The sequence below is a fragment of the Delphinus delphis genome, chromosome 1 (genome assembly GCF_949987515.2).
Source record: "Delphinus delphis chromosome 1, mDelDel1.2, whole genome shotgun sequence".
Classification (NCBI taxonomy): Eukaryota; Metazoa; Chordata; class Mammalia; order Artiodactyla; family Delphinidae; genus Delphinus; species Delphinus delphis.
The window spans coordinates 82962187-82989988 of record NC_082683.1 but is presented as its reverse complement, the minus strand read 5'-3'; the positions used below and the strand labels follow the sequence as shown (position 1 = coordinate 82989988).

The window sequence follows — 27802 nt, the reverse complement described above, 5'->3', positions numbered from 1 at the left end:
TAATAAGTCACTATGAATTAAGGTTTTGACAAGAATCTAGGTTTTGAGGGAAGAAAAGGAAATTGTCCAGAAATGTTTCAAGAGTTGGCAACAGCCGTATTTTGCTGTTACTTAAATCATCCAGGAAGGAATAGAGAATATGAAAGTAATATTGCGAGCAGAATAACTGCAATCCAGTTGTGCCACAAAAAGGGCGATGTGTGTTTCAACTCAATATTGTTGAAAATAGGAAATACCAGGGAAGCTATTGCTGATATGAATTCATTTAGATCTGATAAACTAGAAAAGTAGCACAGCCAGGAAAATCTGACACATTTTTTTTCCTTTTCCTCATTCTTTTTTTAAAAAGGAAGAATGTTTACTTTCCCATTTAGGAGATTTATGTGCCTTAGAACATATTATGGTGCTCAAGAGGGGATGCAGAGAGAAGAAGGCAGCACCTGCTTTCCATCTGGTAGGGAAACAAAGGATTCACAGGCCACTGTGAACTGGGCCTTGGGGGCTGGTCCTCCGGGTACTGAAGTTTGGGGTTAGGCACCTGATTGCCAAGGCTTTGCTGGGATGGGATTAACCATTTCAGGCAGAGGAGTGTCTGCACTGTCTGGACTGCCCTTATCCATGTTGCATCCCAGTGATGGCTCCAGCCGCTCCAGGGCTTGGCTGGAAGAAGATGTAGACATTCCAGAAGCTGAGTTACCACGTGAGAGAGAAAACCTGAAAAGAAGGCTAGCTTGTGGAGCCAGGAGTCACTCGATACCCACCCTGAGAACTATAATGCCACCCCACAGGGAAAGGTCAATCAGTGGAGGGTCTTGGAGTCCCCACTTTCTCTCCCTAGACCTTTTTTCCATGTTCAAAGGTAACATCACCTTATCAGCCCTCCTCCGCTATGCATGTGGCTGGGGCCTTCACCTCTGTTACCTTCACAACCAGCAAAAACTGCCTTCAGGAAGAGGCTCTGATTACACCTGGTGAAGCTTAAACTGAGACTTCACCATATTTTGAGAATTGGCGTTCGGGACTGCAGTGCAGCGAGGGGTGTATTGGGCAGCTCAGTGATGGGCTTGTGAGGATGCTAGGGCCTCCCGTCAGGCCTGTGCCTCTGTCTCTAGGGAGTACTGCACGCTGAGCCTCTTCCACTGGGTTCTGTGGGTGGTGGCAGTAGGAAGACCCCGGGCAGTGTGAGAGAGCAGGAGATTCGAGGATGCGCCCCACACGCCTAGCTCCCCTACTTTTAAACTTGTGGCTGCTGAGTGCTAAAGGTGCCTGGCCCTGTGCAGTGGAGCCAGGGCCCCAGGACACTGCATCAGCTCAAGTCACTGGACAAAGCATTTAATGGTTCCATTCATCCAAGTCTGTAGCTCCTCTGGGTCATGGTACGTAAGTGCTGTTTTGCAACTACTATTTGCTGGGACCGTAGAGCATAAGTCGAGTCCAGCAACTTCGGGGTCCTAGAGGCACGTTTTAGCTCCAGTTAGATCCAGCCTAGTGCTCACTGAGAACTCTTCAACAGTATGGAAAATTCATTTTGTGCTATGGCTCCTGGACAAGGACTGGGCTGCACAGGATGGATGGATGGCCTCCAGTGCCAACCTGGTCCTGAGCAAAGGAGCATGGTGTGTCCCTGCAGAGACCTTGTCCTTTCCTGATATTTCTTTCAGCAAAACTACTGCAAGATGGGATTGTGATGACTGTGGGGAAGCTGTGAGATTCATCTTTCCAGTCTCAAAGAAAATGGAAGCTCTTTGCTATGAAGAACAGGTCCTCGGCGGCTCTTCTCAGGGTTAGGAAACTCATCTGTCTCCTACCTACATTCCTTAGGCTCCGCTGTGATTCCACTTCCTCACTTCCTCCTCAGCAAATCCAAAGCAGCTGGAAACCATCTTTTGTATAGCTGCAAACGATGAAGTCATGCCTCATGCGTCCCTTCTCCAAACTGAGCGGTGCTGGTTCCTTCCTATCACATCTCAGCCACATCTTTATGGCTCTCAGTTGACCCCTCTTCAAGCAAATGGTTGTAAGAGGGAAATGACATAGGTTGCCCATGTCCTGGTACTTGATGGTCTTTGTATGAACTCTTCAGCCCTCTTACTGCTTAAATGAATGACAGAGATGAATGCACTCTGGCTATATTTAATTCTCACCCTGAGTGCAGGCTAGAACATGAGATTAAAGAATGGTGAGCCCTGAGATAAAGAAAAACTTTGAGGTTTCAAAATTAGCACACAGTCAAAAAGAATGCAGAGCTCTTTAATAAATGAAATAGTAGTGCTAAAAATAAATCAGCATGCATTTTACTTTGAATTAGTTTGTTTATTTTTATCAAATATATGAAATATCTTAAAAAGTCAAATAGTACTTTTAGGTGTAACAGGAAAAACAACAGTTTTCTTTCCCCACCACTAATTTTCTCTCCCTGGAGGTAATATTTTAGCTGTTTCTTCTGGAACTCACCCTCACACTTCTAAATTACTTGTTCTTACTGCTATTTCTTGATTTTTTTTTTCAGCCTCAGAGACTGTCAACCGACTTCCCACCATGGAAGATGCAGGTTTTATTCTCCTACACAGCCTAAACTCCCCAACACACTCATTTTCCCACCCCTCTTCTTCTCAACATAATTACACTGAAGTTTTTAATGTTTTTTTCCCAGCTTTATTGAGATATAATTGACATATAACATTATGTAAGTCCAAGGTACACAACGTGTTGATTTGATTCACTTATATACTGAAAAGTGATTACCACCATAGCGTTAGCTAACACCTCCATCACCTCATATATTTAACCATTTCTTTTTTGTGGTGTGAACATTTAAGATCTACTCTTTTAGCAACTTTCAAGTATATAATACAGTCTTATTAAGCATAATCACCATGCTGTACATTAGATCCCCAGAACTTATTCATCTTCTATCTAGAAGTTTGTACCCTTTAACCAGTTATCTCCCCTTTCCCCTACCCCCAGCCCCTGGTAACCACCATTCTACTCCGTTTCTGTGAGTTCAGCTTTTTTAGATTCCACATATAAGTGATATCATCCAGTAACTGTTTTTCTGCGAATTATATCACTTAGCATAATGCCCTCAAGGTCCATCCATGTTGCTGCAAATGGCAGAATTTCCTTCCCACGGCTGAATAATATTCCATTATATATATCACATCTTCTTTACCCATTCACCTTTCGATGGACACTTAGGTTGTTCCCATACCTTGGCTACTGTGACTAGTGCTGCAGTGAACATGGGAGTGAAGATATTTCTTCAAGATAATTTTTTTATTTCCTTTGGATATACACACAAGAAGTGGGATTGCTGGACTGTATAGCGGTTCTGATTTTAATTTCTTGAGGAAGCTCCATACTGTTATACTGTTTCCATAATTGCTATACCAATTTACATGCCCACCAACAGCGCACAAGGGCTCCCTCTTTTCTACATCCTTGCCAACAGTTATCTCTTGTCTTTTTTTTTTTAAATGCTTGGCTTTATTTATTTATTTATTTTTGGCTGTGTTGGGGCTTCATTTCTGTGCGAGGGCTCTCTCTAGTTGTGGCAAACGGGGGCCACTCTTCATCGCGGTGCGCAGGCCTCTCACTATCGCAGCCTCTCTTGTTGCGGAGCACAGGCTCCAGATGCGCAGGCTCAGTAGTTGTGGCTCATGGGCCTAGTTGCTCCGCGGCATGTGGGATCCTCCCAGACCAGGGCTCGAACCCATGTCCCTTGCATTAGCAGGCAGATTCTCAACCACTGCGCCACCAGGGAAGCCCTCTTGTCTTTTTGATGATAGACATTCTGACAGGTATAAGGTGATATCTCATTGTGGTTTTGATTTGCATTCCCTGATGATTAGTGATGTTGAGCACATTTTCATGTGCCTGTTGGTTATTTGTATGTCTTCTTTGGAAAAGAAGTTCAGTTCCTCTGCCGATTTTTTAACTGGATTTTTTTTTTTTTTTTTTTTTTTTTACTATTGAGTTGTGTGAGTTCTTTATATATTTTGGTTTTTAACAGCTTATCAGACATGCAATTTGCAAATATTTTCTCCCACTCCATAGGCTGCCCTTTCATTTTGTTGACTGGTTCTTTTACTGTGTAGAGATTTTTAGTCTGATGCAGTCTCACTAATTTTTGCTGTTGTCGCTTGTGCTTTTGGCGTCATATTCAAAAAATTATTTCTAAGACTGATGTCAAGGAGCTTTTCCCTTATGTTTTCTTCTAGGAGTTTTATGGTTTTAGTTCTTATGTTTTAAGTCTTTAAACCATTTTGAATTAACTTCTGTGAACAGTATAATAAAGAGGTTTAATTTTATTCTTCTTCATGGGGTTATCCAGTTTTTCCAGAACCATTTACTGAAGATATTATCCTTTCCCCTTTCTGGGATCTCAGTTCTCTTCTATTGATCTATGGGTCTCTTTTTATGCCAGTACCATACTGTTCATATAGTACCATACAACACTATAGCTCTGTTGTATAGTCTGAAATCAGGAAGTATGATGCCTCCAGGTGTGTTCTTCTTTCTCAGGATGGTTTTGGCCATTTGGGATCTTTTGTGATTCCCTACAAATTTTAGGATTCTTTTTCTATTTCTGCGGAAAATATAATTGAAATTTTGACAGGGAATGTATTAAATCTATAGATGGCTTTGGGTAATATGGATATTTTAACAATATTAATTCTTCTGATCCATGAACACAGGATATATTTCCATTTGTTTGTGTCTTTCTTTCATCAGAGTCTTGTACTTTTCAGTAAACACATATTTCACCTCCTTAGTTAAATTCACTCCTAAATATTTTATTGTTTTTGATGCTATCGTGAATGGGATTGTTTTCTTTATTTCTTTTTTAGATATTTTGTTGTTAGAGTATAGAAATGCACCCATTTTCTGTATGCTGATTTTGTATCCTGAAACTTTACTGAATTCATTGATTTAGTCTAACAGTTTTCTGATGAAATCTTTAGGATTTTCTATATATAAGATCATATCATCTGCAAACAAAGGCAATTTTACTTCTTCTTTTCTGATTTAGATGCATTTTCCCCCCCTTTTTCTTGCCTGATTGCTCTGGCTAGGTCTCCCTGTACTATGTTGAATAGAAATGGTAAGAGTGGGCACTCTTGTCTTGTTTCTGATCTTAGAGAAAAAACTTTCAATCTTTCACCACTGTGTTTTAGTTAATGTTTAGGGTTTACATTATCAGTACATAAATAAACTAAAATCAGTATATAAAAAAAAATACAACTGATCCAAACAGTGTATTCTGATTATATTTCCTTTTCTGTACAACTTTTGGTTTTTCCTTAAGTTGATAATGTTTCACATTTTTTATTTGCTTGGTTTTCCATGGACTTCACCAAATGCTTCACCAAAGTATAAATTTTTTCTCTACATATTCAAACAACACATCTGATATTCTCTCAGTTTGCTTTTTATTTTTTCTCAGAGACATCCCTCCTGGAGCCCACTGCTCTCCAGCTCCTTCTTGGACTGGCTGTGCTCTATACCTGCTGACTAGCTACCCTCCTGGGGATTCCCTTCTTTTCTTCACTGTGTTGGAGCCCATTTCCTGAAGCTCATGTTTTCCTCCCTGGCTTACTTATTAGTTTCAGTGGAGAAAGGATGTGGGGAGGAAATCTTTTGGGATGTTGTATGTCTGAACAGGACTTTATCCTCCTTTACCCTTGACTGATAGTATGAGTAGGTCTAGAACTTTAGGTTGGAAATAATCTTTCCTTAGAATTTTGACAGCCTTGTCCTACTGTCTCCCTGCTTCAGAGTTGCTGTTGAACATCAGATCTCATTCTAGTTTTTTTTAAATTTAATTTTACTTTTTATTGAAGTACAGTTGATTTACAATATTAGTTTCAGGTGTACAACACAGTGATTCAATATTTTTAAAAATTATACTCCATTAAGGTTATTATAAAATACTGGCTGTATTCCCTGTGTTGTACAATATATCTTGTAACTTATTTATCTTATACATAGTAGTGTGTACCTCTTAATTCCCTATCCCTACCTTAACCCTCTCCATTTCCCTCTCCCAAATGGAAACCACTAGTTTGTTCTCTAAATCTGTAGGTCTGTTTCTGTTTTGTTATAGTCATTCACTTGTTTTATGTTTTAGATTCCACATATAAGTGATAACATATAGTATTTGTCTTTCTCTAATTTATTTCACTAAGTATAATCCCCTCCAGGTCCACCCATGTTGTTTCAAAATAGCAAAATCTCATTCTTTTTTATGGCTAATATTCCATTGTATAAATATGCCACCTCTTCTTTATCCATTCATCTACTGATGGACACTTAGGTAGCTTCAATATCTTGGCTGTTGTAAATAATGCTGCCTGAACACTGGGGTGCATATATCTTTTGGAATCAGTGTTTTCATTTTCTTTGGATGTATACCCAGCAGTGGAATTGTGGGATCATATGGTACTTCTATTTTTAGTTTTTTAAGGAACCTCCATACTGTTCTCCATAGTGGCTGCACCAATTTACATTCCCACCAACAGTGTACTTGGGTTCCATTTTCTCCATGTCCTTGCCAACATTGGATATTTGTGGTCCTTTTGACTACAGCCATTCTGACAGGTGTGAGGTGATCTCTCATGGTCTTGATTTGTATTTCTCTGATGATTAGCAATGTTGGGCATCTTTTCATGTGCCTGTTGGCCATCTCTATGACTTCTTTGGAAGAATATCTGTTCAGGTCTTCTGCCCATTTTTAAATTGGGTTATTTTTTTTGATATTGAGTTTTATGACTTCTTTATATATTTTGGATATTAACTCCTTATTGGTCATATCATTTACAAATATCTTTCCCATTCAGTAGGTTGTCTTTTCATTTTGCTGATGGTTTCCTTTGTTGTGCAAAAGCTTTTAAGTTTAATTTGTTTATTTTTGCTTTTGTTTCCTTTGCTTGAGGCAATAGATCCAAAAACTATTACTATGGCTTATGTCAAAGAGTGTTCTGCCTGTTTTCTTCTGGGAGTTTTATGGTTTCCAGTCTTACATTTAGGTCTGTAATCCTTTTTAGTTTATTTTGGTATACAGTATGCAAAAACGTTCTAATTTCATTCTTTTACATGTAGCTGTCCATTTCCTGGCATCACTTATTAAAGAGACTTTCTTTTCCCCACTGTATATTTTTGCCTCCTTTGTCATAAATTAATTGAACATAAGTGCATAAGTTTATTTCTGGGCTCTCTATTCTGTTCCATTGATCTATGTGTCTGTTTTTATGCCACTGTAGCTTTGTAGTTTTGATTACTGTAGCTTTGCAGTACAGTCTGAAGTCACGGAGTGTGAAACCTCCACCTTTGTTCTTTTTTTCAAGATTGCTCTGGCTATTTGGGGTCTTCTGTGGTTCCATATAAATTTTAGGATTATTTGTTTTACTTCTGTGAAAAATGTCATGGGTATTTTGATCAGGATTGCATTAAATCTGTAGATTGCTTTGGGTAGTATGGACATTTTTACAATATTAATTCTTTCAATCCATGAACACAGGATATCTTTCCATTTATTTGTTTCATTTTCAATTTCCTTCATCAAAGTTTTATAGTTTACAGTATATAGGTCTTTTACCCATTCTAGTTCTTGATATTTTGCCTGTGATCTGTTATTCTCTGTAAAGCTTCTGGGATCTTCTCTTTACTCATGTCCTCCAGATCTGGGAAATTTTGATAATTTCTTCCCTTCTTTTTTCTTCGTCCTCTATTTCTGGAACTCATATTAGTCAGATGTTGGGTGTCCTAAATTAGCCTCTGATTTTTTATCCTTTTTCTCCCATTTTGCATCTCTTTATCTTTTTGTTCTACCTTCTGAAAGAGTTCTTCAACTTTATATTTTAATCTCTCAATAGAAAAATATCACTCTGCAATCATATTTTTAACTACAAAGAGGTCTTTCTTGTTGTCTCAATATTCTTTTTTTTTAATTCTTATTTTATGGAAGCAACATTTCTTGGTTCTTTCTGAGGATATTATAGTTGTCGTTGTTGTAGTTTTCTTCTGCTGCCTGCATTGTCCCTATTTTCCCTAAGTTCTTTTTGTTTGTTTGTTTTGTTCATTTTGATCTTTTTCTTTCACTAGAGGCTCCTTCTAATGTTTAACAATCACTGGTTATCAGTTCACATTTAAGAGTGGGGCACTGAAAAGTGAATTAGAGGTTCTATATGAGGGTGACTGCTGACCGGTGAGTTCCACGACCTGGTTCAGAGTCAGGGAAACAGGCCATTTCATTGGGGGACCCCCACATGGCACCATCTGTAGGTCCTTTCTTTGGGTTAGACAATTTCTCCAAAGAAGAATCCGATAATCTCCTGCCAAGGAAATATCAACCTGGCTGTCAACATCCTGGAGGCTAAGCTATGGAGTGTGGGTTGGTAGTAGGTAGAACACTATTCAGTATTTAGACTTTCACTTGCTCCCCCTTCTTTCAGTGCAGAGCCTTGCCCCAGCCTCAGCTGTGCCAGATGCCCCACGTCCAGACCCTCTCTGATGACTTCTCCAGAGAGCAAAGCTCCCGTCTTGTCTTCTGCTGGTGTGAAGGAGGGGCCCTGGGGCCCAACTGCTCCTTAGGAAGACCTTTTTAAACTAATCTTTGGAAGCACATTTTACACTTGAATTCCTGAGCCTCTCTAGTTTTTGTGGCTCAAACCAGCCTCCTCTCCCACCGAATGCACAGAGATAGGGAGATATTCATTTCACTGGAATTTAAATAAAAAGCTCTCATTGAAAATGCTTTGATTTTGTGGTACTAAAATAGCACAAAATCACTGCTGTCAGAGAGATATGACCTGCTGGCCAATTTGGTTAGAATAATCTCTGCTCCTCTACTCAGGAGTAAGCAGCACACATCACCCCCTCCAACGGCTCAAAGGTTCTCAATGCCAAGGTCTACAGCCCTATGTGCATTCTATGGGCTCTCTAATGACGGAGGCTCCCAACAGCACCTCTGTAATAAAACCCACAGTACCCCTTACCATCAGGAGGTAATTGCTCAGTGGCATGAATCATCCCTGGTTGACTTTCTTACCCCCACGAACCCTCATGTTTTTCTGCTCATTTAGGCTGAGAGATTAGAGGAGGATCAGCCCCATAGGAGTAAACTTCCTGTTCTGAGTCCAACCCTGTCATTCTACTGGCCGTGTTCTTCTTGCCTGTGGCTTTCTCTTTGCCTCATGGAGAGTAGCATACACAAAAGAGGTAAAGGGTTGAGATTGTGTGTGTGTGTGTGTGTGTGTGTGTGTGTGTGTGTGTGTGTGTGTGTATGTCCTCAATTATTTTGATGAGGTAAAGGAGGATGAACACTTAAATAAGTATCATAGCGAACAGAGAAGCAAGTAATTAATTCACTAGCACTTAACTATATGAACATGAATTATATTTTATAGTCATGTACAATTCCCTTAGGATTTAAAATTGTTTTTCAAGAAAACATTCTCCTCATTTTGCATAGGATGAAATGAAGCTCGCAGAATTTACTGAAGTGTGCTCCAAATAGATCAGTAATGTTTTTAAAGTTTGAAGCCCGTAATAATGGAGATTTACAGGAGAAGTCAACCCCTTCTTTTGGATATCTTTCAATTCTAAGCGGTACAAATACTTCCCTGTTGGGCTTCCTTCTGGATTTTCTAGCTTAAAGTAAAAGAGGTTGGAAATGTGACAGATTTAAGATACAACATTTCTTTTTACTACCAAATGAATATCCCTCCTAATTTTGAGCTTGGTCTTTTACTCTTGCCAATCCTTTTTGAGAGGTCATGTCAAAACTTCAAAATATCTTTTGAGATACACAACATGAAGCACACAGACAAATCAATAGGAATAACATGCTAGACCTACCTGTTGAAATAACATGTAACCACTGCCCCAGCTATAGTCATTTGCTGGCATGCAAGGATGAATTCACTAGTCCAGATGAGGCCAATTAAATGGTACCACCACATATACCGAATGCCCAAAAGAGGCTTATATTCCACTTGGCCGCCTTCGATGACCTGTGCAGCTCCTAAAGTTTAAAACACAAACATGCTTTATACCTATGTTTTCCTAAGTATGGAAGAAGGTTCAACAGGCCATGCTTCCTCATACCTGGGCTTTGGCATTACACAAAACACAGATGCCAAAGTAAATTTTGAAATACCCACCATGATATAAGATCTTCATAGCAAAACTAAAAATTGAGCACACACATTTAACTTATGAATAATATTAACAGGGATAATTATGATGACTGATTGGCAGGCAATCTGCAAGACACTTGACCTATACTCTAACACTCGCCCCACTTTACAGATATGAAAACTGAGGTTTGGAAGAGTCAAGTGACTTTTGCAAAGTCTCATTGCTCATGACTGGTGGAGGGAGAATATAAACCTGGACACACTGGACTCTAAAACCCATGGTTTTTCTACCACAACACTTAGTGATGCAAATAAAAATTACGTTCATGGAAGCACACATAGCCATTAGGACTCTGTTATAGAACCCCACTTCACCAGAAGTTTAGACTTAATAAAAGAGACAAGGATCTTCATTTTTTCAAAGGGATTCATTTCAGATTTCATTTCAAGAGCAAACTCTTCTAGGACATTTAAAATATCTACTGGGCCTCAGTGTTAAGCTTCTAGGTTCAAATCTCAGCTTCACCCCTTTTTGGGTAGCTTGGGGCAAGTTATTCGGCCTCTTGGAGTTTTAGTATCCTTATCTGTAATACCCATATGCTGGTGGTAGTTCAAGAGAGAGTAGAGTGGGATTACCTGGTCAGTGCTGGCCCAAAGAAATATCACTACGTAAGTGATAACGATTTTTATTATTATTATTAAATTTCAGGAGCACAACACTGTATTAAAGCGAGGCCAGTGATGCAACCCCAGCAATGCTCTGCCATTCACTGGTTATACCCTGCTTTATTTGCTCTCATCTAAAGAAGCCTTTGAATTAGCTCTGAAATTCAATTCAATTCCATTTGGATCTAGTAAAACCAAATCCCAGCTCTGCAGCTGCATTTGACCTCTAGACGTCCTCTGCTGTGTGTCTTAAATAAACTACTGTGAGAAAGAAGACGGCACTTTGCTCTTTGGCAAAACCTACAACTGGAAGAAAATTTAAAGATAGTTTCATATTTCCTTTCACAGCTATCAATTGCTTTTAGGTTCATAATTCATGCGTCTTTAGACATTCACAATAGGGTCTGTGCAAAGGAAGTGGGAGAAGATAATCATGCCGTAGAGCAAACTAATTCCACAGACTAAGGCTGGTCTTAGTAACTCACGCTCTGTGTTCTGCTGAACAAGAGTCACATTGTGAGACATAGTGCAGCAGCTTGGTTTACAGAGAGAAGTTAATATTTTATTGAACAGTGGGCTCATTCTGGCTTGGAAGCAACCTCTGATTCAGGTAAGGCGCTGATAAATGCTTATGCTTTTCCAAAATGGGTGTGTTTCAGAAAAGCATTCCCAATCCCAAACGAGGTGACCCCTCCCAACTAACAAGCAAGTGTAGGTAGATCAGGTGAGTGGAGACTTGGAGAGCCACTCCTGGAATAGCAGAAGTGATGGGGCCAGTCAACATGCACGCTGATGCCCCCACAAGGTCACCAGTGATGGGGACAGACTACAGTTTGCAAGAACAGGTCTACGACATCACACATGGTTCGGGGGGTGGACGACGTTTCCAAAGAACAGGAGGGATGATTTCCTTGACAGACAAAAGGCAAGTAAGTACAAAGGCCCTGGGTGCTAAGGGGGGATCGTCTCTCCTTGGGGCTGCCCTGTGCTGCCAGGGGCACAATCACATACATCCCAGCTTGGCACACAGATGGCGACAGTCAGCAAGTAGAGAATGGCTAAAGGGATAAATCATGATCCACGCAGGCCTTCACACCCTTGGCATTCTGCACAGAAGCAGAATTCATAAATTATTCTTGACTGCCTACTTGCTTTTGAACATCTTTACTGAAGCCATCATCTACTTATTTTTCTGGTTCCATTACACCAGACTATTTAAAGGTTTTCCTTTAGGACAGGGATTTTCAACCTCTCAACGTAGCAACTGGCATTTCGGGTCAGATAATTCTTTGTTAGGGGCGGGAGGGATGGAGGCCTGTCCTGTGCATCGTAGGATGTTTAGCAGCTTCCTTGGCCTCTACCCATTAGATGCCAGGAGCTTCTTCCCTCCCCTCCTCCAGTTATGACAACCCAAAATGTCTCCAAACATTGCCAAATGCCAGGTGGGGGACAGAACTGCTGCTTCAGAACCACTGCTTTAGGCAAACATTCTCCGAAGAATCAGGCACTCTGGCTTCAGGAAGAAGCTTAGGGTGGGGCAGGCGTGTTTATGCGCACAGGACTGCCCTCTCCTGGATGGCTGGGTCGGTGCAGGCAAGAGCCTCTCGTCAAAATACCAGTCGCTTGGTTACTAAGGACCATTACCATATAGCTACCACTAAGTGTAGCTAACGCGCGTGGGAACTGGATCCCAAGATGAGATTGATCTAGGGGGATGGCGGTGGAAAGGACACTGAACTGGAAGAGGGCTTGGTTCCAATCTCAGCTTTGACGTTTGTGATAAGCAACCTGGGCCTCGGTTCTCTTATTTTAAAGATGAAGTGGGAAGATGAGATGAACTCCAGGGCAGTAGTTATACAGTGTGAGAGTCACGCAGGCTGAGATTCACATCTCTGTTCTGTCTCCTAATGGCTGACCAACCTCAGGCAAGTTATGAGGTTGTGGGACATTTTAAAATCTCTGTTTCATCATCTGTAATCTGAAGACACTAATACCACTCCCTTGTTGATTCCATCTAGTCTCACGGCTCTAAAAGCCATACACATAGCTGTTACGAGGATTAAACAGGTAGGTGCTTAGAACAGCGAATACTATATAAGGTCAGCTATAGTTGAGGTACAAGTAGGTATGATTCCGGTTCTGAAATGAGCAAATATTTATTTAGCATATACTGCATGCTAGAATTATGCTGGACATGAGCTATCAGGGGAAAAGATGAAAAAGGCAAACACAAAAATCAGATATCATCAGAGTGAATATCACATTTGCTACATTAGTTTATTCATCTCCCCTTCTTCTGGACTGTTTATAGTTCCTCCTCCAACCTCTAAGAGTTTTTCCCATCCTCGCGCTCAGTCAGTGGCCTCACTTCCGGTTTCTCTGAGAAAACTGAAGCAATCGGAAAATCTCTGCTAGCACCTACCCCCATCTCTACCCCTTATCGTCATGTGTCCATAACCGGACCCCCCCTTAATATGATAAACTGTCTGTGATCCTAAGGCCAACCCCTGCACTAGACCCCCCTTTCTCACCTACTTGAAGATATCACTCCAGAAATTTTCCCTCTCTTTCTTGCTTCATCAGAATATTCCTCTCTACTGAATCATTTTTAATCACCTCACATCTTTAGAAAACAACCCTACTTTTTTGTGTGTGTGTGTGGTACACGGGCCTCTTACTGTTGTGGCCTCTCCCGTTGCGGAGCACAGGCTCCGGACGCGCAGGCTCAGCGGCCATGGCTCACGAGCCCAGCCGCTCCGTGGCATGTGGGATCCTCCCGGACCGGGGCACGAACCCGTGTCCCCTGCATTGGCAGGCGGACTCTAACCATTGAGCCACCAGGGAAGCCCCCAAACCCTACTTTTTGACTCCCTTTCCTCCTCCAGCTTCCTTTCTATTTCTCTGTTCCTATTTACAGCCGAACTTCTAAGACTGTCTCTTATTCTTTCCAATTCTTTTTTCTCCACCTTTCTCTTAAACTGCTCTAATCCTGATCCAGCCCCCACGCTTCTCTGAAACTGCTTTGTTTCACTTCCATGTCGCTAACTGCAATGGTCAATACTTAGTTCTTACCTGATTTGTCAGCAGCACTTGACACATTGAACCCTTCACCCCAATTCCAGGACAGCACATTTTTCTCCTCCTGCCCACTGGCTGCTCCCTTTCAGTTTCCTTTCTTTATTCTTCCTCGTCTCCAAGACCTCTTAACATTGACATGCTCCAACGCACAGTCCTTGAATTTCTTTTCTATCTACACTCATTCAAATCTCATGGTTTTAAATACTATTCATGTGTTCCCCAATTCCCAAATGAGGTCTATAGCTGGCCCTCTCCAGAAACTTCAGACTCAAACAGCTAACTCCCTACTTGACATCTCCATCCAGCCGTCTAAAAAGCATCTCAATCAACACAACTAAAAAAGAACTTCTGCTCTTCCCCGAAAACACTCCAAAGTCTTGTCCCATCTCAGCTGATGGCCATCCCATCTTCCAGTTGCTCAAGCTAAAAAAACCTCAGTTTTATCCCCAACTCCTCTTTCTTTCACACCCTTCATCTAATATCCGGAAATCCTTCAGAATATGATATGTCACACCATGTCCACCATTACAACCCTGTTCTAAGCCACCATCACCTCCTCCCTGGAGCACTGCCATGAAAATGTAAGTCAGATCATGTCACTATGCTGCTTAAAATGCTGTAATGACTTCCCATTTCAGAAACAAAGTACCTATAATGGCCTACAATGCCCCAGGATCTGACCCTGTGCTCTGACACTCACCTGAACCATTCTCTCCCTCGATCAGGTCACTCTCACTGAATGGGCCTCCTTGCTGTGTCCCCAGCACCTCTCCCTCTTGCTGTTCCCTTTGCCTAGAACATTTTCCCTTCCTTTGCTTAGTCTCATGGCTCTGCCCTCACTCCCTTCAAATGTTTGCTCACAAATTATCTTCTCAACAAGGTCCTCCCCAGTCACTCAATTCAAAATTGGACCCCCCTCCTTAAGCATTTCCTATTACTCTTCTCTGCTTTATTTTTCTCCTCACCACTTATCAACTTTTAATATACTATAAAATTCACGTACTCATTTAATGCCAATCTCCCTCTAGCTTCCAAACTAGAAGGAGAGCTGTATCTCCAGCATCTGTAACAGGGTCTGATATAATAAATGTTCAATAAATATTTGTTGAATGAATGACTGTATGAATGAATGAACCAACCTTCCTCAAGTAATACATCCTATCATAGAGATTTGAGACAACTTTCTAGACGTCTTCCTAGAGATCATCATTATATCCCGGAGGAAAGGCATCATGCAGCTAGCTATAAGTCTGGGTATTACAAGCAAGCTTTAAAGCATTTTGAAAGACTGAGGTGATACTGATATCATATTAATGATCAATGTAAATGGCAGTTTCTCAAGGGAGGCAGTCCAGTTGGTTGGGATAATTTCCCAAAGGATGCAGGCCCGACTTAAAAGGGTTCTGTATTCTGGCACATTCTGTGCACTTGGCCTTGTCCAGCAAACGGGCTTAGTGTTCTGCTGACACCCATCCTGCCTGTGCCTCCTGCTGGTTCAGCTTCTGCTCTGACAGCATGAGGATTAGGGAAAAAGAGAAGAAAATCTCACTGACAGCGCACCTGTGGTTCACCTAGTTCCTTCTGTGTATACATGTCATTTAACACAACATTGATGTGAATTCACTTCCTGACTCAGCACACACGTAACTGAACTCACTCAAGGGCTGTGCACTGACCGCAGAGACAGAAAGAAAGAGACACAGTCCAGGCCCTCCAGATGTTCATTCTCTTGAGGGAAGACAACACACACGTCATTATCTTGCATTATTGTTTTTTATAGACCTTATCACTACCTGACATCATCTATCTACTTATTTATGCTCTCTTTCCCCACTCACTAGTACCTTTATCTGGTTCACCGCTGTATCTCAGTACCCAAGCCGCATAGCAGGCATTTGAGGAATATCCGTTGAAAGAATGAAGAATATAAAAAAACGCAGGGAAAAACGAAGAAGAAATATCTAAGTATGCCTGGGCAATTTATAGGAGATTTTCCAAGAAATATATTACTCAAAACAAATCTTGGATAATGACTAGTTTTCCATGAAGTTTGGGGGAAAAAGTTGGGGTGAAAGTTAGGAAGAGGAGCAGATTCTAGACAAAGACCACAGCAGGTGCAAGGGCACCGAGATGTTCACAGAGATTGTTTCCCCTCACATTTCCCCACAGGCACCATAAACTTCTGAAAAGCAGGGGCTGTTTTAAATTTCTCCTGAGCAATCTCCCTTCCCCCTGTTCCTAGGACAGGACTGGGCCACTAGGAAACTTTTGTGAAATAACTTTAATCATCTTCTAGATCTCTGATAACTTAAAAAAGGACAATTTTCTTTGAGACTGTGTTCTCAAATATAACATGCAGAGCAGAGAATAAACCACAAAGCTGAAGCGAGTGCTAGACATTGTCTAGTTGACATCAGTTCCTAGTATAAGGAACACATACTGTCCCTTATCTGCAGAGCAAAGCTCTGGTCCCATCTCAGCCTCCTAACATCATTATGAGGCAGCCTGGGGAAAGCACCATTTTTCCACTGTATAAAAGGAAAACGTGAAGCCCAGAGGATTAACATACAAGGAAGGCCGGAGCCATCCTGGATCCCAGGTCCCTTGACTGGAGACCCTCTGTCTGACCTTGCTGCCTCCTTTCCAAGCATGGTCCTTTGCCTTTAAACACGCTGAGCACATCCCTGCGATGACCTCTTCAAACTGCGGTACCACTGGGAGAGAAAGCCCCCCCTTCCCCAAATGGGCCTCTTTCTTCTACTGTTCCGACTGTGGGGCATCCTGACCACCTTACGGTAACTGGGGGTCATCAGATCAACTGGGCTCTTTCCAACCTGCCAACTGCACCTACTGGATTCCCAAGGTTATTTCCGTTTTCCTGTAACTGCTATTTTCACTGGATTTAGTAGTCACTGTCACATTGCTGGTGGCAGACAAGTCCCAACTGACTCGTTACCATCATTACTGAGGGCCTGGTTATGCTCCACTGAAACAATCCTCAAACAAGCCAGAGTTTGTCAACTAGTTAAGAGACTGATTGACAGTCACTAGAGAAATAGTTCATCAAAAAAATGGCAAAAAGTGATCAACCTAAAGTTCACTTTTTCTGCATTTTCTTTTCTTTTTTACACATTAAAATATTAACTCATTCAATCATCTGACGCAATAAAAGTCTTACAGTATTTACCCACTGAGGACACCCCACAGCATTGGGAACATTGGGTGAAGACTGAAGAGAGAGCCTGAGGGTCCTGGGACTTCCTGAGGGACATGAAATGAGAGAGTCAGGTGCTGTGCAGGCATCTCTCACCACCCGGATCACCTGGGCACCTGCTGAAGATCAAAACAAGCAGCAGATGACCTGCCCAGGCCCAGAGCCCATCGTCCGGGCCCTGCATGAAAAGGCCTTTGAAGTCAAAGGGAGTTCTGTGCACCTGGGTCAGCCCACAGGTGAGTGGAGAGAAGAGGCAGGTGGCCTAAGGGGACGGCGGGTCTGGTCTCTATGACGCCCAGCCCCGGGGAAGGGGGAAGGCAGTCGCTCTGTGCGACACCCTCTCCTGTGAAGCCGAACGTCACCTGCCCACAGACCCCTACAGTAGGTCCTGGGCACCCGGTTTCCTCTTCTTGCCCTTCAACTCCTCTCACTTTTGCTCATTTTGCTCCTTCCACAGATAGAGAAGGGCTGCGCTTTAATATGTGACCTCTGATGTGTTGCCTTCGGCCCTACAGAGCAGCCCAACCTCTCCCGGCCCCTCCTCTCAGTCTTGTGGCCCAGGCCCTGGGCTCAGCTGGGGCCGAAGTGGGGGAACTGAAGGACAGCCCTACTAGCAGCTCACCCCCAAGCTGGCCCTGGGGCGTGTTCCTCTCCAGCTATATCCCCAACTCCCAGGACCGGCTCTCGCCTTGTCCCCTGCGAGCAGGCTCCCTCCTGAGCTTGGACATGACCCCACTAAATCCCCTTTGCCTTTTTCTGTACTTTCCGATCTTCTGGTAATTTCCAGCCCATCCTCCGAGAAGCCTTCCCTGACTCGCAAAGGGGGTTGGAGCCTCACTGTGGTACTCCACAGCTCCCCAAATGTCTCCTCTTGCGATGCTCATCCGCCTTTGCCATCCACACCGTGGGGAGAGGTCACCACTCTTCCCAGCGCCTTGCCAGGGCCTCGTCCCCCCAGTGCTCACCTAACGTCTGTGCATTAAAGAACGAAAGAACGTGTCCTGCTCCAAATCACTGAGGGTTTAACCACAGAGACAATTCCCTTCACTCAGACTTAGAGCCCATAACGACAGCGGGGCGGGCAGCTGTACCCTGGAGGCTGGAGTAGGAAGGTCCCTCCCTGGTCCTGAGCTGTACTTCCCAGGGCCTCACCTCTCCTCTGTGATTCTTTTTTTTTTTTTTGTGGTACGCGGGCCTCTCACTGCTGTGGTCTCTCCCGTTGCGGAGCACAGGCTCCAGACACGCAGGCTTAGCGTCCATGGCTCACGGGCCCAGCTGCTCCGCGGCATGTGGGATCCTCCCGTACCGGGGCACGAACCCGTGTCCCCTGCATCGGCAGGAGGACTCTCAACCACTTCGCCACCAGGGAAGCCCTCCTCTGTGATTCTTTAGTGCGAGGGCCCAGCACCACAGTCCACCACCAGGGCGTCAAGCCCTGCCACCTCCTGCCACACCTCACTCCCAGCCTGATCTGGCTTTAGCTTCTGGCCCTGTCATGTTGCCCTCTGGCCGCAGGTCCCAAACACCACATTACAGGCACAGCTTGCATTCACCAGCCAGCTGCTGTGGTCACAATACTGCTTCAACTTGAACAGACAAACCTGAGGAGGTCTAATTTGATCTCCTAGCTTTGTATCCCAGACACAGGGGACATGCGATGTAGTAGAAAGAGCACAGGCTCTGTTCTAGAGCTCTGGCGTCAGTAAGAGCCATCACACTTTCTAGCTGGACCTTCAGCAAACTGCTTTCTCAGAACCTCAGTTTTCTTGCCCGTAACTTGAACATAACAACACAGGCATCGAAAGGGGGTTGCGACACTTAAAGGAGAGAACATAAGACAGCACCTAGTGCAGAGCTTAGAATTTGGGAAATTTTCAATAAATGCTTGCTTTCCTGGAGGCACTGAAGCCATTGCTTCCCTTTCCGCCAGGACTAAGACCACATCAAGGGAACGAGCTGGAAGATGCTTGTTCAGTGTTGCCCTAGTTAAGACTTCCAACTGTCTTGCAATTTCTGTTCTTTCATCTTTTCTTGGTAACAGAACCTCTTATTTTTAGGCTGTGCATGGCCGCCACCAACGAAATGACATTTCCTGTCCCCCCTTGCACAGAGGAGTTGCCATGTAACTGGGATTTGGCCAATGGGTGTAGGTGGAAGTGTTGTCATGACTTCCCTGCTACCTTCCTCACAGCCCAATAAGACGGGGTGGTTGGAACTCGAGTGTCTATTTCAGCTCTGAGGTGGAAGCAAGTGGTAGGCTGTGCAACAAGAAAAAAGGTGCGTGGGTCTGTGACCCCTGGCAGCCCATGCTGGCATGGGGTCTCCTCCCGTGGGCTTCATTTACATGAGAGAGGAATTGCCCGTCATCTTGTTTAAGCCACTGTTTTGAGGTTTCTGTCACTCTCACACAAAACTCATCCTGATTGATTACTCTCCTGTAATCAATTTGAACAAGGTTCCCTGCTGGATAATTTTTGGAAGTGCATTGCAGGCCTTCAGCAAGCTTCCAGAGACCCCTGCCAGAAGAGACTGCCCCTAGAGCATCTCTAAGCTGGAAACATGGGCTTTCAAGGGCTTGGACCTCCCGAGAGCTGGCTGCCCATCTTGAAGTAATCTCCATGGGGTCAGTTGACTCCAGAAGAGAGGTAAGAGAACCTAGTTTACTAAGAATCTACTACATGTAGTTATTCCTACATATACAACTGGAGCCTACAGGGAACAGAATAGACTTGCTAAACATTAAGAAATTATGTTAGCCTGTTGCTTTGACATCTGCTGTGGTTCTTATCTGCCTGGTGAAAGTCTCCAAAAGCAACTTGCTCTTTTGTACTCACATCAGAGTATGAGTTTGGGCCTTAACTAAATCAAATGGAGGAGTGAGTGAGAGAAGATCTAGAGCAGTATCACTCAAAGTGGGGGCCACAGACTAGTGGCCTGGGCTCACCCTGTATGTGATTAGTCCACAGTGAGATAAGGAGCTCGTACCAGAAGTTAGGTCAGCTGCATCATGAGGCCTATCGTCTCATTCTGCTGACTTTTTTTTTTTTCACAGCAAGACTTTCTTGATGGAGGAAGTGATGGAGGGACAGACATTCTGGCATAAGCTCCTTATCCGGTGTCAGACACCCCTTTGAATAGCACTGTTCTAGAATGTGGTTGCTCTCTTACAGGGATCCAAAAAAACATAACCCTACCACAAACCAAGTGAATCAGAGTCTCCGAGGATGGGGCCCAGGTATCTGTATTTTAGTAAAGCACCTTAGCTGATTCTGAGGAATATCTCTGGTGGAAAACCACTGTATAGATATGACAGCAGAATGGAGGGTTGTATTGTCTTCTCAGGAGCAAAGCAATGTGAACATCTGTGCACACTTGCTTTAAACTTAAGCTTGTTCTTCTGAGCACAACGTTTTAACAGGGTCTTTCCCGGGTTCTTTTTTTCACATACTGATACAAAAGAGGAAAAAGAATTTCCTGCTTTTTCTCCCATGACAGAGACCCAGGCACCGTCACTGTTGGCATCAGATGCCTTTAGCTGCTTGGGAAATTCGGTCCTTACAAAAACAGGCCAATGGTTCCAGAATGGTGAGGCCTTCCGTGCACGACTCCAGGGTGACGGACCCCACTCCCACTGCCCTTACCTGCTGTTCCCAGGCTCAGGAGCACGGCCACCCAGGAGACCCAGAAGAAAATGAGGATGGCAAACGTCCACAGTGGCTGGAACAGCAGGAAAGGAGAGTTGCTGATGGCTTTATTTGTGACTCGGAGAAGTTCAACTGTCAATTTTATTCTCTTTCTGAGGACAAAAATCAAGACGAGCAGAACTGCCTGGTGAGAAAGGGGTTAAATTATTCAAAATAATGAAGAACTGAGATGAGCTGAAAACAAACCCTAATATTTTATTGACATCTCAGCAAACAACTCTTTTAAGATAGTTACTCCCTATTTTTATTATAATAGAAGAGCCATATTCTCAAATACTAACTGAGCATCTACTATGTGCTGATACTTATGCTAGATCCTGCTGCTACAACAGTGGACAAGACACAGCCCCTGCTCTAAAGGAGCTTGCAATCTGGTCAGAGAATGAGAGAAAACGAGAATAAGGTCCTCTGGGGTCGGGGAACCGTCTATTTCTTTTTCCCTCCACAGCACCCAATATGCTCAGAGAATGCGGAAGGACTGCAGAAGGTCAAGGGGACACAAGTATGAGGGAAGAGGACAGTGATCGTGCCTCAAAGCAACCTTCTGTGCCTCCTCCTCTGCCGGCTTTGGCCTCCCTGTATATAAATATCATATTAAAGAAACAAACCTCCCTCTGCCCTCACACCGCGGCCCAGCCACCGTCATCTCTCATCTCCTTCACAGGAGAGCTTCTTCAAGTTCTAGTGCACACTAGCCATCTGCACGTCCATACCTGCACTCATCCTTCAGCTGCCTGTAAACCTCCGGACCCCAAGACTCTCCTGAAACTGCTCTCCCCAAGGTCACCTCATCTGACCTCCTGAACGTCAAATCCCACAAACATTCCAGATCTTGTTTGACCTCAGCATGGCGTGTGAATCTCTTGTCCCCTCCTCTTTTCCTAAAACTTTCTCCTTCGACTTCTGTGACTGCTGTTTCCTCTGGCTCTCCTTCTACTTCTTCAGTTGCTATTTCTTGGGATCCTTTGGGTGGTCTCTCCTACTCCTCTGTGGTTTTAGAATCCTTCTTAGATGCTGATAACCTTTAAATAAAAATCTCCAGGGTCCAGTGGTTAGAACTCCACGCTTCCACTGCGAGGGGCACGGGTTTGATCGCTGGTTGGGGAACTAAGATCCCGCAGCCAATTAAAAAAAAAAATCTCCAGCCTCATCTTTCTCTAGGTGCTGGATGAATAAGCACTTCAGTTACTGACCAGGTGTTGGGTGTCCTACAGTGTGTCAAACTCAACTTGTCCTGAACTGAATTCATTATCTTCATACAAACACTTATTTCCCCTGGATTCCCTACTCCAGTGGCCCTAATTTTCCTGGACTCTCCAAGAAAAAATCAGGCTCCTCTCTTGCATGCTTCCATCTTATCCCATACTTACCCTACTGTAGCACTCAACATACTCTACTGTAGATGTTTATTGCCTGCATTTCACATTACATCAAGCTCCTTGAGGGCAGGGCCGTCTGTTACTGCCAAGGACTGGCACAGTCCCAGCGCACAGCACAATCTCAATCACCTTGGACTCAGTTTCCCGATAGAGCTCTCAATCTATCCTCTCCTCTCTATTCCCAGGTTGATGCCACAGCTCAAGTCTCAACATCTTTCACCCAGACCCCAGTAGCCTCTGCACTACCTTCTGCTTTTAATCCCCTTAGCCCCCTACCCTTGCCTCAATCCCTCCTCCAATCCAAGCTAAAGGGATCTTTGTAAAAGGTAGAGTCAAGGATATCATCTCAAAATCCTGCTCAAAATCCTTCAACATCTCCCCAAAGCTCCTGGATAAAGATCGAAATCATCATCACTGTAAATCAGGATCTTCCTGGCATGGTCCCTTCCTGTCGAGGGAACTTTCTGCAGGCTCCTCTCTTGTCTCTGTGACCCCTCCCATGCTACTCCCTTGGCCTAAGATGCCCTTCCTCTTCCAGCTGGGCTTGGGCATTGCTGCCCTCAGGGACCTCATAATCAAGTGGAGGAAAGTCAGAGTGCAGTGGGATAAAACTGTGCAAAACTGCTCCAGGGGTTGGGAACAGGGCCTCCTGCCGTAGCTGTGGGGACTGGCCTGAGGAGCCAGGGAAGATGCCCGGAGGAGACGGTAGGAATTTCCATCTCTGTGTCCTCAATGCCTAGCACAACCAACAAGGAAGAGGGACATTTTTTGTTGTTGTCGTTTTTTACTAAAAATTTTAATGAGGCAAAATGATACAATCTTTAGGCAAATAAACTTGGCTTCTAGCTCCTGAGTGGAATGGTAAAATGTGTGTGTTTAAATGTGTGTGTTTTTCAACTATATTATATATATATATACATAAAATGCTCCCCTCACGTTCAAAGTACACCAGGATATTGACCACAAGTGATGAGTTAACTCTAACCAGTCACTTCCCCAGTCTCAAGGGAGATCCGCATTACCCACTGGGGATGGTGCTAGGGGTGCTGGCTGGGTGGGGTGGACAGCAGAGCTGACTCACCACAGGGGTCAAGCCTCAACTTCACCCTTCTGGGCTCTAAGATGCACCCCTAGGCTGACACACTGAGGCGAGCATTCGATGCCATTCATCCCATTTTCTTCATCGCTGCTAGTGGTTTTACTGAAACCACTGAAATAATATTCCCAGGCAGCCCCCCTCATAGGCCGCCATCTCTCCCTGTGTACCACGTCACGGCGTTGCTAGCCCTGTAATTCATCTCATCGTGGGGCCTGTGCTACCTTCGTGTTGTGTCTTGCCAGGTCCATTGCTTAGTGCAGGGCCCTGGGCGTAACAGGCGCTCAGTAAACGGTGATGGTGACGAAGAAGCTAGGGCTCTTATGAGAGCAGCTCCTCAGCAGCAGTCCTTGGTAGAGACTGAGCGGCAGTGACACGTGTGTTAAATGAACGGTGTGCGAGCCGTGGTGCGCTTCCTCACTCTGCTCTCACAGTCTGCCCCTTCCCTAGCCTTTCGCTTGGTGAAGAGCATTCCCCCGACCCTGGCATCGGCGGCCATTAATGGCTCAGTGTGTGAAGACAAAGGGAGCCCTGTGGAGGGCTGGGGGTGGGGGAAGGGGAGAAGCAAGCCCTCCCGGCTCCCAGCCCTTCTCCTCCCTGCCCCTAGTGCCAACAGCCCAGCACGCGGCCTGGGGTGCAGGGGGCCCTTTCTTCTCCAGCCTCCTGCACACGCCCTGGCTCAGCTCCGGGCCTGGTCCCGGGACGAACCAGGAGCTTTGCTTTATCGGATACTTGCTCACTGAGATGCAGTTCACGTGACAAACGCAAACCTGACGCCTCACTAGAAAGGAGAAAACGGGAAGCCTGTACCAAACATGAGAACCGAAGGATCCCCGTAGAGGAGAGAGCTGAGCTGGTGGGAGAATCTGCCCTTGCTGAAAGATTTAATGGGCGTGTGGAAACCCCGGCTGCCATGCCTGCGTGAAACAGTTAGCAAGCAACACACCAAAGGATGCCCGTGGGCCGCCTGAAATCAGTTCCCGACCCTTTCCAGGGCCCTATGATTCCAGAACTGCTATCAGCACCCGGGGAGGGACCAGAATGATTTTCAGTTGCCAACCACCCTCCCCCAACAACCAGGATCTCCAGGCTCAATGCTCTCTGTTTGCCTGCTCTCAACTAGGGAATTCACCAAGGAGGCGGCGGTTCTCTCAAACCAACTTAGCCTAGCAGCCGCACGTCTGGAAACAAAGGGCTCTCTGTGTTCAAGGGCAGTGCGAGTTGTCACAGCCTTGAGAGCAGAGCATCCACTGGCTAGAGGGGTGGCGACTCTCCGCAAACCAGGAAATGGGAACTGTTGTATGTCTGGCTCCCTCTCCGCGCTGCGGCATCCCCCCTACAGCCGCCTGTGGGTGCAAGCGGTTCTCCTGTGTTCAAGGGTAATGAGTCACCAAGGGTAACGAACCAACCTCTGAGATGGCGGACGTGACGGAACGAAGTCAGAGCGTTTACTCATCTTTTTTAAGGCTGCAATGCATTCCTATGTAGGTATCTCAAATAAAACACAAAGGCACTAGACATGTGTGTACACTCACTACACTAACATGTATATACATTCTGCAGTGAAAGAAAACAAGTGCTCGTTGCTTTTTGGTTAAAATCTAATTATTTGGATTTCAGAGTTCTGCCCGGCTACTTGATCTACTGCTGGAAGGGTGCTTCTTACCGTGATAACTGTAGACACAACAGCAAACCCCAGCAAACACTTCATGTTCTCCCTTTCTGTGTCCAATTCTGTGCTGAGGTCATTAGTGTAGTCATAATACAGCCACCATAAGACACCGCAGACAACTGGAAAGCAAAACACCAGCAGAACTCAGCGCGCATGCCATGAGGTAAGCACCCGCCCCTGCCTTCACACCAGGCGGCCCTGCTCAGGCAGTGGGTCCCAAACCCCTGGGGCTTTGCAGGCACTGACCGGCCCTCTGAAGCAGCTGGATGGGGCCAGCTGAGGACCTGCCAGACCTGGGGTGGCTGCCTGTCTCTGGGAGACGCAGGGAGGTAACTCCGGAACACAGATGTGTCCTGTCAGCCTAGCCCATGGGTGGGGCTGGGTGTGAGCAGGGAGGAAACCACACTGACGGGGTGGTGAGAGGAACAATATTAGAGTCTAAAGTCTAAAATTTCCAAGTGAGCTCTGCGGGTGACAACTCCAGGGGCAGCCTGGATATTGGCTTGGCACCTACAAAACTGGGCGGACGCCTCGACATTGCACATGCTCTGCATTTAGGTACTCAGTACCACCTGCAGCGCATCCACAGTGACGACAGGGAGGTCACAGTCGTCTTTACTAGCCGTAGGTGGGGAAGGCACCCTCACAAGCCATAGTGCGTGTCCTCCAGCACCTGCATGCTGGGCACCTGTGATCTGCAGAACTGACTGTTTAGGGGATGAAACTCCTACGGTCATGCCAATTATTAAAAATTAAAATATCCTATACTAGTTCGGAAACAGCTGCTGCCTTGAGCTCCCTGCATGCCTCTGCCCCTCGGACCTTCTTCCCCGACAACTTCTGGATGGATCCAGGATCCAGCACTGAAAAGGAAAACAGTGGGCACCGGGCAGGGTCTCCGGGACCCTGCCCCAGCTCAGGGCCTGTGTCTCTTCAGATTGGCCGGAGCCTTTGCATGACAATGTGGGTACCCACGGGTGATGTGAAAATTCAGAAGACATCCTTTAAAGCAACGGTCCCCAACCTTTTTGGCACCAGGGACCGGTTTTGTGGAAGACACTTTTTCCACGCACAGGGTGGGAGGTGGGGGGATGGTTCAGGCCATAATGCGAGCAATGCGGGGTTGGGGGGGATGGAGAGCGGCAGATGAAGCTTCGCTCCATTGCCTCCTGCTGTGCAGCCCGGTTCCTAACAGGCCTCGGACCAGGGGTTGGGGACCTCTGCTTTAAAGGGCTTCCAACAGGCATTGGAACTGACTTTTAATGGTGTGGAAATCAGTACCACTCACCTGGCCAGCTCATCTGAGAGGCGGCACAGTGCAGAAGAGACAGAAGGCTGAGCAGGAACTCTGCTGCGATCTGTGAGACAGAAGCAATCCTGTGGTCCTCCCTGACCTCTCTGGGCCTGGGTCTCCTCATATGTAACATGAGGGAGTTGGACGAGAGACTCTCTAAGACCCCATGTAGCTCAGCAATGCCAGCTTTTAAGTTCTACACTTAATGGAAAGGCTTTTCATTTAATCAAGAAGAAATCAATCAAGTGGAAATACTTACACAGCAATCCCAAAACAATCAGTGCAATGAAAATGTGAACCAGAAGGGAGGTGATGAATCGGAAGGTGAACATCATGGCCAAAGACAAGGCTAGAAAATTAAGCAAAACATATAAATTCTAACAAGCACCAAGGCATGAGGGGGATGATGATGGGGCTGGAACGCCTAAACCTTCCAAAAGAGTGAGGGCTGAGGACTTCCTTCAATCTCTAGATATCTTGGACATCTACCAAACAAAAAAACAAGACACACCAGGCCCCTCTCTGAAGCATACACAAGTTAGGTCTGTGACAGTGCCACTTCCTGAAAGTGCTAGCATTCTTCTTGACTTAAAAAAAATTTCTTTTAAAGCAGGCATTATTCCCAAAAAACCCTAAACTTTCTTTTTTTCTTTTAAGTCCAAATGAACCATCTAAAATTTTTTATCAAACTTAACTCTTTTGATTTCATAACTTATCTAAAGTTCTAATTTTGTGTTCTCAGATACTCTCATTAAATATGAAAGATGAATGCCTTTAAAAATGAAAAATTTAAGATTATAAGATGTATGTATAAAAATCTGCACATCAGTTTCCAATTCGGGGGTTTTTAAGCCTATGAATTTATTCTAAGTACTTCAGTGAGTTTATAAATACTATATTACTTTTTTTTCTAAACAAGAATTCAAGATTACATATAGATATTTGGGTGTAGTGGTTAAGAATATGGGTTTAGAATCAGATAGGTCTGGGCTGAGTCTCAGCTCTGCACCTCTGCTTGGCCAAGCCTCAGACCTCTCTAAGCCTCCGCTTCCTCTCCTGCAAACAGTGATAGGGTTCTGATGAGGTTTAATGTGTTAACAGCAAACAGGATGTCTGGCCCATCTGGGTCATAAGAAGTCTGGAAGTTACATAACGGTGGCTAGTTAAGCATCCCCAAGCATTCAGGAATTAGTAACCTTTAGGTAATGAAATTATGGAAAACTCAATCTGTAAACTGGCAAAATTATGTTAATGGCTGATCAAAGAGTTTCTTTCAACCTTCCAAGGTTGGGAGGCAGCCGCTGTAAATAACGGGGTAAATAAGAGGCCACTACTATTGCCTACAGCAGCAGAGAGAACTAATTCGTTCAAAGAGAAGGTCGACTCTTAAAGGAGCTCATCGAGCTGAAATAGCAAATGGGAAGTCAAATGGTGACGAGCGCCTGGGGGGCTGCTTCCAGAAAGGCCGGGAAAAGGCATGATCTGGCTCAAGACCTTGACCCTCCTACAACCCAGCAGGCCTGTTCCTAGGAGGAGCTGGATACATCAGGCCAATGCCCT

At 44.7% G+C, this 27802-nt stretch overlaps 1 protein-coding gene across 1 annotated transcript in view; it reads right to left on the bottom strand.

Moving 5' to 3' along the window:
* Positions 1-27802, bottom strand: part of SLC44A3 (solute carrier family 44 member 3) — an 83458-nt gene that overhangs the window by 28856 nt on the left and 26800 nt on the right. The window contains exons 7-10 of the mRNA XM_060006410.1: positions 26502-26591; positions 24943-25067; positions 20739-20925; positions 9859-10024 (exon numbers count right to left, since the gene is read on the bottom strand). Of these exons, the coding sequence (XP_059862393.1) occupies positions 9859-10024; positions 20739-20925; positions 24943-25067; positions 26502-26591 (568 nt within the window). The remainder of the gene's footprint in view (positions 1-9858; positions 10025-20738; positions 20926-24942; positions 25068-26501; positions 26592-27802) is intronic.